This window comes from Cetorhinus maximus, chromosome 9, assembly GCF_964194155.1.
Source record: "Cetorhinus maximus chromosome 9, sCetMax3.hap1.1, whole genome shotgun sequence".
Taxonomy (NCBI): Eukaryota; Metazoa; Chordata; class Chondrichthyes; order Lamniformes; family Cetorhinidae; genus Cetorhinus; species Cetorhinus maximus.
In genome coordinates, this window is record NC_135887.1 from 26,501,990 (window position 1) to 26,514,495 (window position 12,506).

The window sequence follows — 12,506 nt, forward strand, 5'->3', positions numbered from 1 at the left end:
GCCCTTGTGTATATTATAGAGAATAGCAGCCCCTGTGTATACTATAGGGAATAGCAGCCCCGTGTATATTATAGGGAATAGCAGCCCCTGTGTATATTATAGAGAATAACCAGCCCCTGTGAATATTATAGAGAATAGCAGCCCCTGAGTATATTATACAGAATAGCAGCCCCTGGGTATATTATAGAGAATAGCAGTCCATGTGTATATTATAGAGAATAACAGCCCCTGTGTATTTTATAGAGAATAGCAGCCCCTGTGTTTATTATGGAGAATAGCAGCCCCTGACTATATTATAGAGAATAGCAGCCCCGACTATATTATAGAGAATAGCAGCCCCTGTGTTTATTATAGAGAGTAGCAGCCCCTGTGTATATTATAGAGAATAGCAGCCCCTGTGTATACTATAGGGAATAGCAGCCCCGTGTATATTATAGGGAATAGCAGCCCCTGTGTATATTATAGAGAATTGCAGCCCCTGAGTATATTATAGAGAATTGCAGCCCCTGAGTATATTGTAGAGAATAGCAGCCCCTGTGTAAATTATAGAGAGTAGCAGCCCCTGTGTATATTATAGAGAATAGCAGCCCCTGTGTATATTATATAGAATAGCAGCCCCTGTGTATATTATAGAGAATAACCAGTCCCTGTGAATATTATAGAGAGTAGCAGCCCCTGTGTATATTGTAGAGAATAGCAGCCCCTGTGTATATTATAGAGAGTAGCAGCCCCTGTGTATATTATATAGAATAGCAGCCCCTTTGTATATTATAGAGAATAACCAGTCCCTGTGAATATTATAGAGAGTAGCAGCCCCTGTGTATATTGTAGAGAATAGCAGCCCCTGTGTATATTATAGAGAGTAGCAGCCCCTGTGAATATTATAGAGAGTAGCAGCCCCTGTGTATATTGTAGAGAATAGCAGCCCCTGTGTATATTATAGAGAGTAGCAGCCCCTGTGTATATTATAGAGAATAACCAGTCCCTGTGTATATTATAGAGAGTAGCAGCCCCTGTGTATATTATAGAGAATAACCAGTCCCTGTGTATATTATAGAGAGTAGCAGCCCCTGTGTATATTATAGAGAATAACCAGTCCCTGTGTATATTATAGAGAATAACCAGTCCCTGTGTATATTATAGAGAATAACCAGTCCCTGTGTATATTATAGAGAATAACCAGTCCCTGTGTATATTATAGAGTAGCAGCCGCTGTGTATATTATAGAGTAGCAGCCCCTGTGTATATTATAGAGAGCATAATTTAATATCCCTGTTTGTACCTGTTTATTCCCCAATCCTTCTTCCTGGTTAACAATGCTCTGAGTTCCCTGTCTCTGCCCTTGTCCCAGTCTCTCTGATTGCGGTTGCGGAGTGTGTCGGGCGCTTTGTGGATCTCGCACTGTCTGTTTGCAGAGTGTAATCGGCGGGTCAGATAGGCACATGTCCTCTAACAACCGGTGAGAATATTCCAGGAATCCACACCTCAATTCGCAAAGAATCCTCTCGGAATCTCTGCAAAGGTTTTTTTGTGACTTGAGTTTCGATGACGCTGTTTTCATTTTCTCGCAGCGAATCGGCGGAGAGCGGAGTTGATGGGACCCCCGAATGTAACATTCTCGTTGCTATCAGGTAAAAAGAGACAGTCACTGCGAAATGGAGAGAGAAATCAGAGAGAGAGAAATCAGAGAGAGAGAAATCAGAGAGAGAGAAATCAGAGAGAGAGGGAGAGAAATCAGAGAGAGAGAAATCAGAGAGAGAGAAATCAGAGAGAGGGGGAGAGAAATCAGAGAGAGAGAAATCAGAGAGAGAGAAATCAGAGAGGGAGAGAAATCAGACGGAGAGAAATCAGAGAGAAAAATCAAGAGTGAGAGAAATCAGAGAGAGGGAGATATCAGAGGGAGAGAGAAATCAGATGGAGAGAGAAATCAGAGAGTGAAAGAAATCAGAGAGGGAGAGAGAGATCTGAGAGAGAGAAATCAAGAGTGAGAGAGCAAAATCAGAGGGGGAGAGAAATCAAGAGAGAGAGAAATCCGAGAGGGAGAGGGAGAGAAATCAGAGAGACAAAGGGAAATCAGAGGGAGAGAGAATCAGAGACAGAGAGAGAGAGAGAATTAGAGAGAAATCAGAGAGGGGGAGAGAGATATATAAAAATCAGAGAGAGGGAAATTATCAGAGGGAGAAAAATCAGATCGACAGACAGAGCGAGAGTGAAATCAGAGAAAGACAGAGAGAATCAAAGAGAGTCAGAGAGAAATCAGAGAGATAAATCGGAGAGAGAGAGACAGAGAAAGAGAATCAGAAAGACAGAGAGAGAAAAATCAAAGCAACAGAGAGAGCGAAATCAGAGCTCTAGAGATAGAGAGAGAGAGAGCGAAATCAGAGAGAGAGAATCAGAGCTCTAGAGATAGAGAGAGAGAGCGAAATCAGAGAGAGAGAGATAATCAGAGCTAGAGATAGAGAGAGAGAGCGAAATCAGAGAGAGAGAGAGAATCAGAGCTAGAGATAGAGAGAGCGAAATCAGAGAGAGAGAGAGAGAGAATCAGAGCTAGAGATAGAGAGAGAGAGCGAAATCAGAGAGAGAGAATCAGAGCTAGAGATAGAGAGAGAGAGCGAAATCAGAGAGAGAGAGAGAGAATCAGAGCTAGAGATAGAGAGAGAGAGCGAAATCAGAGAGAGAGAGAGAGAGAGAATCAGAGAGTTAGAGACAGAGAGACAGGGGAGAGAGTGAGGCAGAGAGTGAGAGAGTTTGCTTCTGTTGTTTGGTATTTTATATAACTGTCCTGTGAAACGCAATGGGAATGCATAAATCATCATCAGGACATTGAGAGTGCAGTTAATAAAGCGAATGTTGGAGAAGAGAAGGTTGAGAGGAGATTTGATGGAGGTATTCAAAATCTTAAGGGGTCTGGACAGAGTAGATAGGGAGAAACTGATTCAATTGGGAGAAGAATTGAGAACCAGAGGGCACAGGTTTAAGGTGATTGGAAAAAGAAGCAATGGCGACATGAGGAAAAACTTTTTCATGCAGCGAGTGTTTAGGGTTTAGAATGTACAGCCTGAGGGTGTGGTGGAGACAGGTTCAACTGAAGCATTCAAAAGGGAATTGGATTGTTATCTGAAAACATGAAGAATGTGCAGGGTTACAGGGAGAAGGCAGGAGAATAGCACTAGGTGAATTGCTCTTTCAGAGCAATGGGCCGAATGGGCTCCTGTGCTGTAATAATTCTGTAATTCTATGTCTCAATGCCATAAGGCATGATATAAATACAGGTTGTTGGTGAGATGGAGACAGAAAGCAGGAGAGAGGCAGTTGGGAATTGGGAGATTAGGGCAGGGTTTTACCACTGGCTGCAGGACCCTGATATGAAGTGAAATGAGGGTCTGAAGCCCCACTTGCTGGACTGTCTCCGCAGTGTTCCTGCACCTGGCCTCTGGTCTCCAGCCTCACTGGTGGGATGAGCTGCTGCTGTTCCAATCGGAAGGACAGCAGCTCCAAAGCCTCAGCAATCTCATTGCTGAACAGGGGGGCAACCGAAGCAACTCGGAGGTTGAGATGTCTCAGAGACGGAAGTGGAAAATTACAATTTAGAGGGGACAAGATGGGCAGGTCTGAAGAATGGCCCATCGGGGTGGTCATCCCTACCCTGGACAGCCCCTCTGCACTCCGAGAGTGCCCGCCCTGGTTGCCATGGGTAGAAAGTCTCCGTGAAGCGGATGGCCTCTCTATACGGCAATGAGCCCGTGTGAAAAATACTCTGAGCCAACAAATATCCACTGAGTGGTCCCTAACCATTTACATTTCCTGTCCATTATTTCGCAAGGAACCAGTAGGCATCCAGTCCTGCACAGCACAGATCCCCTCCCCCATCCACCCGCACCCCCCCCAACCCCACCACCACCACATCAGGGAATATAGACTAAGAATGAAATAGAGAGAGAAAACTGAGAAAGGTAGAGAGAGGGGGAGGGAAAGAAAAACAAAGAGCCACGTGGGAGTGTTACAGAGTGAGGGACCTGTCCCCACCAGTACTGTACCCCAGTGTTATACAGTGACAGACCTGTCCCCACCATGACTGTACCGCAGTGTTATACAGTGACAGACCTGTCCCCACCATGACTGTACCGCAGTGTTATACAGTGACAGACCTGTCCCCACCAGTACTGTACCCCAGTGTTATACAGTGACAGACCTGTCCCCACCAGTACTGTACCCCAGTGTTATACAGTGACAGACCTGTCCCCACCAGTACTGTACCCCAGTGTTATACAGTGACAGACCTGTCCCCACCATGACTGTACCGCAGTGTTATACAGTGACAGACCTGTCCCCACCAGTACTGTACCCCAGTGTTATACAGTCACAGACATGTCCCTGCCAGTCCTGTACCCCAGTGTTATACAGTCACATACCTGTCCCCACCAGTACTGTACCCCAGTGTTAAACAGTGACAGACCTGTCCCCACCAGTACTGTACCCCAGTGTTACACAGTGACAGACCTGTCCCCACCCGTACTATGCCCCAGTGTTATACAGTGACAGACCTGTCCCCACCAGTACTGTACCCTAGTGTTCTACAGTGACAGACCTGTCCCGACCAGTACTGTACCCCAGTGTTATACAGTGACAGACATGTCCCTACCAGTCCTGTACCCCAGTGTTATACACTGACAGAGCTGTCCCCACCCGTTTATGCCCCAGTGTTATACAGTGACAGACCTGTCCCCACCAGTACTGTACCCTAGTGTTCTACAGTGACAGACCTGTCCCGACCAGTACTGTACCCCAGTGTTATACAGTGACAGACCTGTCCCCACCAGTACTGTACCCCAGTGTTATACAGTCACAGACATGTCCCTGCCAGTACTGTAACCCAGTGTTATACAGTCACAGACCTGTCCCCACCAGTACTGTACCCCAGTGTTATACAGTGACGGACCTGTCCCCACCAGTGCTGTGCCCCAGTGTTATACAGTGACAGACCTGTCCCCACCAGTACTGTATCCCAGTGTTATACAGTGACAGACCTGTCCGCACCAGTACTGTATCCCAGTGTTATACAGTGACAGACCTGTCCGCACCAGTACTGTATCCCAGTGTTATACAGTGACGGACCTGTCCCCACCAGTACTGTACCCCAGTGTTATACACTGACAGACCTGACTCCACTAGTACTGTACCCCAGTGTTATACACTGACAGACCTGACCCCACCAGTACTGTACCCCAGTGTTATACAGTAACAGACCTGTCCCCATGAGTAATGTACCCCAGTGTTATACAGTGACAGACCTGTCCCCACCAGTACTGTACCCCAGTGTTACACAGTGACAGACCTGTCCCCACCCGTACTATGTCCCAGTGTTTTACAGTGACATACCTGTCCCCACCATGACTGTATCGCAGTGTTATACAATGACAGACCTGTCCCCACCAGTACTGTGCCCCAGTGTTATACAGTGACAGACCTGTCCCCACCAGTACTGTACCCCAGTGTTATACAGTCACAGACCTGCCTCCACCAGTACTGTACCCCAATGGTATGCAGTGAGACCTCTCCCCACCAGTACTGTACCCCGGTGTTATACAGTGACAGACCTGCCCCCACCAGTACTGTACCCCAGTGTTATACAGCGACAGACCTGCCCCCACCAGTACTGTATCCCAGTGTTATACAGCGACAGACCTGCCCCCACCAGTACTGTATCCCAGTGTTATACACTGACAGATTGTCCCCACCAGTACCAAATATTTCTATATCTCCTTTTAGCCGTTGCCTAACTCTTACACTGGTTTAGTTGGCACATGGACATCCAGTGAGAAATTAATTTACCCTATCCTTCAGTCGCTGGTTTGTTTCTTGGTTGTACTGAGTTTGCTCAGCTTCGCTGGGAGCTGTTTGATGGTTTAGTGGCCTATCTGCAGAAAACACGAAAAGCAGACAGCGCTTATTCTGGATAGATGGCCAGGGTCAGTCTCAGTGTCCAGAGCAATGTCCAGGGTCAGACAGAGGTCTGGATGGGGGCGGGACAGGGTCTTTAGGCAGGGATAGATGTAGACACTGCTTCATGTCCCGTGGTGTGGGTCACAGGTCATCAGTGCTGTCTTGACCAAGTGCTTGTCCTCCCCTCCTGTAGTCCTGCAGTAACCAGAAGCTGCAGAGAGATGAGAAGATCACAGGAAACTAACATCAGGAAACATTTTCTGTTCTTTAACAGGGTGCGACCTTTAAACCGTTTGGAACTGGAGCAAGGAAGCCAGTTGGTGGTCCACTGTCCAGAACCGGACACTGTGTTGGTGAGTCACGGGGAGGAATAGCAGCTCGCCCAGGGAGAGTGACAGGTGTCCAGCAGTCATTGTCCTGAGCTGGCGCCTGAGACTGACCAGTGATTGTCGCCTTTTCTTCCTAGGTTCAATGTGGAGCCAGAGACAGAATCTTCTCGTTCAGCTCAACGTTTGGTCCAGAAATGACCCAGCAGGAGGTTTACAACGGCTGCTCAGTGGAGCAACTGATAAGCCAGGCAGTGACCGGGTAACAGGGTGTCTTTCACTTGGTGCGGGGTGGCGGGCCGGGGGTAACAGGGTGTCACCCACCAGGGGACTGGGTGTCACTCTCTGGGGGACTGGGTGTCACTCTCCGGGGGACTGGCTGTCACTCTCAGGGGCACTGGGTGTCACTCTCTGGGGGACAGGGCATCACTATCTGGGGAACAGAGTGTCAGTCACCGTGGGACAGGGTATCACTCTCTGGGGGACAGTCTGTCACTCTCCGGGGGACTGGGTATCACTCTCCGGGGGACTGGGTGTCACTCTCCGGGGGACTGGGTGTCACTCTCTGGGGGACTGTGTGTCTCTCTCCGGGGGACTGGGTGTCACTCTCCGGGGGACTGGGTGTCACTGGGGGACAGGGTGTCACTCTCAGGGGGACTGTGTGTCTCTCACCGGGGGACTGGGTGTCACTCTCTGGAGGACTGGTTATCCCTCTCAGGGGGACTGGGTGTCACTCACCGGGGCAGTGGGTGTGACTCTCTGGTGGACTCGGTGTCACTTACCGGGGGCCCGGTGTCACTCTCTGGGGGACAGGGTTTCACTCTCTGGGGTACTGGGTGTCACTCTCTGGGGTACTGGGTGTCACTCTCTGGGGGACAGGGTTTCACTCTCTGGGGGACTGGATGACACTCTCTGGGGGACAGGATTTCACTCTCCGGGGGACTGGGTGACACTCTCTGGGGGATGGGGTGTCACTCTCTGCAGGACTGTGTGTCACTCTCAGGGGGACAGTGTGTCACTCTCCAAGGGACTGGGTGTAAATCTCTGGGGCACAGGGTGTCACTCTCCGGAGGACTGGGTGTCACTCTCCGGGGGACAGGGTGTCACTCTCCGGAGGACTGGGTGTCACTCTCCGGAGGACTGGGTGTCACTCACTGGGGAACAGGGTGTCACTCTCCAGGGGACTGGGTGTCACTCTCCGGGGGACTGGCTGTCACTCTCTGGGGGACAGGGTGTCACTTTCTGGGGGACAGGATGTCACTCTCTGGGGGACAGGGTATCACTCTCCAGGGGACTGGGTGTCACTCTCTGTGGGACTGGGTGTCACTCCATGTGGGACTGGGTGTCATTCTCTGGAGGACAGGGTATCACTCTCTGGTGGACAGGATGTTATTCTCTGGGGGACAGGGTGTCACTCTCTGAAAGACAGGGTGTCACTCTCCAGGCGACTGGGTGTCACTCTCCAGGGGACTGGGTGTCACTCTCTGGGGGACAGGATGTCACTCTCTAGGGGACAGGGTGTCACTCTCCGGGGGACAGGGTGTCACTCTCTGGGGGACAGGATGTCACTCTCCGGGGGACTTGGTGTCACTCTCTGGGGGAGAGGATGTCACTCTCTGGGGGACAGGGTGTCACTCTCTGGGGGACAGGGTATCACCCTTTGGGGGACTGGGTGTCACTCTCTGGGGGACTGGGTGTCACTCTCTGGGGGACTGGGTGTCACTCTCTGGGGGACAGGATGTCACTCTCCAGGGGACTTGGTGTCACCCTCTGGGGCACTGGGTGTCACCCTCTGGGGCACTGGGTGTCATTCTCTGGAGGACTGTGTGTCACTCTCTGGGGGACTGGGTGTCATTCTCTGGAGGACAGGGTGTCACTCTCTGGGGGACAGGGTGTTACTCTCCGGAGGACTGGGTGTCACTCTCTGGGGGACTGGGTGTCACTCTTTGGGGGACAGGGTGTCACTCTCTGTGGGACTGGGTGTCACTCTCTGGAGGACAGGGTATCACTCTCTGGAGGACAGGGTGTCACTCTCTGGGGGACTGGGTGTCACTCTCTGGGGGACAGGGTGTCACTGTCTGGGGGACTGGGTGTCACTGTCTGGGGGACTGGTTGTCACTCTCTGGAGGACAGGGTGTCACTGTCTGGGGGACTGGGTGTCACTGTCTGGGGGACTGGGTGTCACTGTCTGGGGGACTGGGTGTCACTCTCTGGGGGACAGGGTGTCACTGTCTGGGGGACTGGGTGTCACTCTCTGCGGGACAGAGGGTGTTTATTTACTTGGGGTACTATTTGCCCTCATGGAGCACAAATGATTAAATAGATTGGTAGGGCTGAATGGCCTGTTACTGTGTCGTCATTTTGATATTTTCACGGAGGGCTGTGCTGTGATGCCACCTGCAGCCAAATATCTCAGTTGTGGTGAGGGATCGGAACTTGAACATGGCAGGCCTCTGGGCGATGCCAGCTTTAGCATGGGTCTGTCTGATATTCTAGACAAGGACCAAACCCCCTGAGCAAATCCCATTGGGCAGCTGGTGGCTGCTGGTCACAATCCTGACTGAGGCCATTCTGCCTTTGCCCTGGGCTGTGGATTCTTTCCTGCAATGAGTCACACTGCAGGCTTTTCAATAACACCCCTGGGGGGTCACCCCTGGGTGAGATTGAGGATCAGTTAAACACAGATTGTTTAATGAGCAAAAGCTGCTGAGGGGGAGTTCTCAGCAGCTGTGTATAAAGAACTGTTTTGAAACTTGGCTGATCAGGACCATTAACCCTCTCACCTTGAGCAGCTGAGGAATGCTCAAAATGGCCCTGTTGAACTGCTTCTTAACCCCTTCAACATTCCCCAGGTCTGCCTGCACTGTGTTTGCTTTTGGACCGACGGGATCTGGAAAGACTTTCACAATGGCAGGTTCAGTCCCACCGGTGAGTGAGTCACAGTCTGTAACTTATTGACTAACAGCTGTTACAGTCCAGTGCCACTGCATTCTGAATAAAACATAACACTCACCTAACAACACCATCAGATAGAGAGACACACACAGCACATTAACCCTTTAGTGACTGGAACCACACCAAGTTCATGATCACAATATCATCCTAACTCCTGCCTCTCATCTGTGACAAAGAGGAGGGGGAGAGAGAGTCAGCACCTTCAGGGGAGGGGGAGAGAGAGTCAGCACCTTCAGGGGAGGGGGAGAGAGAGTCAGCACCTTCAGGGGAGGGGGAGAGAGAGTCAGCACCTTCAGGGGAGGGGGAGAGAGAGTCAGCACCTTCAGGGGAGGGGGGGAGAGAGTCAGCACCTTCAGGGGAGGGGGAGAGAGAGTCAGCACCTTCAGGGGAGGGGGAGAGAGAGTCAGCACCTTCATGGGAGGGGGAGAGAGAGTCAGCACCTTCAGGGGAGGGGGGGAGAGAGAGTCAGCACCTTCATGGGAGGGGGAGAGAGAGTCAGCACCTTCAGGGGAGGGGGAGAGAGAGTCAGCACCTTCAGGGGAGGGGGAGAGAGAGTCAGCACCTTCAGGGGAGGGGGAGAGAGAGTCAGCACCTTCAGGGGAGGGGGAGAGAGAGTCAGCACCTTCAGGGGAGGGGGAGAGAGAGTCAGCACCTTCAGGGGAGGGGGAGAGAGAGTCAGCACCTTCAGGGGAGGGGGAGAGAGAGTCAGCACCTTCAGGGGAGGGGGAGAGAGAGTCAGCACCTTCAGGGGAGGGGGAGAGAGAGTCAGCACCTTCAGGGGAGGGGGAGAGAGAGTCAGCACCTTCATGGGAGGGGGAGAGAGAGTCAGCACATTCAGGGGAGGAGGGGAGAGTCAGCATCTTCAGGGGAGGGAGAGAGAGAGTCAGCATCTTCAGGGGAGGGAGAGAGTCAGCACCTTCAGGGAGAGAGAAACAATGCTTTCAGGGGAGAATAACAGGAAAATTGTGTTATGTATATCTGTGTTTTCCAGCGTATGTGGACTGTCCTGTGTTTTCCAGTGTGCGTGCGACTGTCCTGTGTTTCTCAGCATGTGCGACTATCCTGTGTTTCTCAGCTTTTAGAACTGCCCTGTGTTTCTCACTGTGTGGGACTGCCCTGTGTTTCTCAATGTGTGCGCGCGACTGTCCTGTATTTCTCATTATGTACGGACTGTCCTCTGTTTCTCAGCATGTGTGGGACTGTCCTGTGTTTCTCAACATGTGGGACTGCCCTTTGTTTCTCACTGTGTGGCACTGGCCTGTGTTTCTCAATGTGTGTGCGTGACTGTCCTGTATATGTACGGACTGTCCTCTGTTTCTCAGCATGTGTGGCACTGGCCTGTGTTTCTCCATGTGTGTGCGCGCGACTGTCCTGTATATGTACGGACTGTCCTCTGTTTCTCAGCATGTGTGGGACTGCCCTTTGTTTCTCACTGTGTGGGACTGCCCCGTGTTTCTCTGTGTTTGTGCAACTGTCCTGTGTTTCTCAGTGTGTGTGGGACTGTCCTGTGTTTTTCAGTGTATGTGCAACTGTCCTGTTATTCTCACTGTGTGGGACTGTCTTGTTATTCTCACTGTGTAGGACTGACCTGTTATTCTCACTGTGTGGGACTGTCCTGTTATTCTCACTGTGTGGGACTGTCCTGTTATTCTCACTGTGTGGGACTGTCCTGTTATTCTCACTGTGTGGGACTGTCCTGTTATTCTCACTGTGTGGGACTGTCCTATGTTTCTTACAGTGTGGTACTCTCTTGTGTTTCTCAGCATGTGGGACTGTCCTGTGTTTATTTTTATTCATTCATGGGCTGTGGGCATCGCTGGCTGAACCAGCATTTATTGCCCATCCCTAGTTGCCTTTGAGAAGGTGGTGATGAGCTTCCTTCTTGAATCGCTGCAGTCCATGTGGTGTAGGTACACCCACAGTGCCGGTAGGGAGGGAGTTCCAGGATTTTGACCTAGCGACAGTGAAGGAACGGCGATAAATTTCCAAGTCAGGATGGTGAGTGTCCTGTGTTTCTCAGCATGTGTGGGGCTGTCCTGTGTTTCTCAGCGTGTGTGTGACTGTCCTGTGTTTCTCAGCATGTGTGGGGCTGTCCTGTGTTTCTCAGCATGTGTGGGGCTGTCCTGTGTTTCTTAGCGTGTGTGGGACTTTCCTGTGTTTCTCAGTGTGTGTGGGACTGTCCTGTGTTTCTCAGCGTGTGTGGGACTGTCCTGTGTTTCTCAGCATGTGTGGGACTGTCCTGTGTTTTTTCAGCGTGTGTGGGACTGTCCTGTGTTTCTCAGCGTGTGTGGGACTGTCCTGTGTTTCTCAGCGTGTGTGGGACTGTCCTGTGTTTCTCAGCGTGCGTGGGACTGTCCTGTGTTTCTCAGCGTGTATGGGACTGTCCTGTGTTTCTCAGCGTGTGTGGGACTGTCCTGTGTTTCTCAGCGTGTGTGGGACTGTCCTGCGTTTCCAACATTGTGAGATCATGCTATACCTTTCCTTGTGTTCTGTGTCTCTTTTCTCCTGCCACAGTTTGATGGCCGTACACAGGACCCGGGGCTGTACGGCCTGATGCATCGATCTGTCACAAGACTGCTAGAGGAGATCAGTAATAAGGAACAGGCATTCACACTGAGTGCCTCATACCTGGAGATTCACAACGAGCAGGTATCTGACTGAAAAGCAGGGAGATGCACGCAACGAGGTTGTGGGAGGGCTGCATTAATACCCCCACCTCCCCATAACCAAGGAGAGGCAGATATTACATTGCTTCAGTGAATCATTGTGTGTGCAATCAGTCTGCCAAATCACGGGCAAGTTCACAGTCACTGGATCACTCGAACCCTGTTCATGCATGGTGTTAGGGTACTCTGTGTTCCCAGGCTTAGCAGCAGTGAAGCTCGATTTGGCCTCAGTTGAATTGTAAATGTCAGCCCACGTTCTCAGTCCCCAGTGACGCTGTCTGGAATCATCTGCCATTCCCCTGTGGTACAATAGCTTCCCAGCACACATTATCCCGACTCACATGAACAACAACTAGCTGTGAGAGTCACTGTCTGTAGTAACTGTCACCCAGTGAGAGTCAGCACCTTCAGGAACTGCCCCCCAGTGAGAGTCAGCACCTTCAGGAACTGTCCCCCAGTGAGAGTCAGCACCTTCAGGAACTGCCCCCCAGTGAGAGTCAGCACCTTCAGGAACTGACCCCCAGTGAGAGTGAGCACCTTCAGGAACTGCCCCCCAGTGAGAGTCAGCACCTTCAGGAACTGCCCCCCAGTGAGAGTCCACACCTTCAGGAACTGC

The 12,506-nt window shown here is 51.1% G+C and overlaps 1 protein-coding gene across 1 annotated transcript in view; it reads left to right on the forward strand.

The window, feature by feature from the left end:
• The first annotated feature begins 1,327 nt into the window (after nucleotides 1–1,327).
• The window catches only part of LOC144684508 (kinesin-like protein KIF12), a 28,553-nt gene continuing 17,374 nt past the window's right edge, over nucleotides 1,328–12,506 (forward strand). The window contains exons 1-6 of the mRNA XM_078548350.1: nucleotides 1,328–1,459; nucleotides 1,572–1,631; nucleotides 6,218–6,296; nucleotides 6,410–6,531; nucleotides 9,122–9,197; nucleotides 11,739–11,873. Coding sequence (XP_078404476.1) covers nucleotides 1,443–1,459; nucleotides 1,572–1,631; nucleotides 6,218–6,296; nucleotides 6,410–6,531; nucleotides 9,122–9,197; nucleotides 11,739–11,873 — 489 coding nt within the window. The 5' untranslated portion in view covers nucleotides 1,328–1,442. The remainder of the gene's footprint in view (nucleotides 1,460–1,571; nucleotides 1,632–6,217; nucleotides 6,297–6,409; nucleotides 6,532–9,121; nucleotides 9,198–11,738; nucleotides 11,874–12,506) is intronic.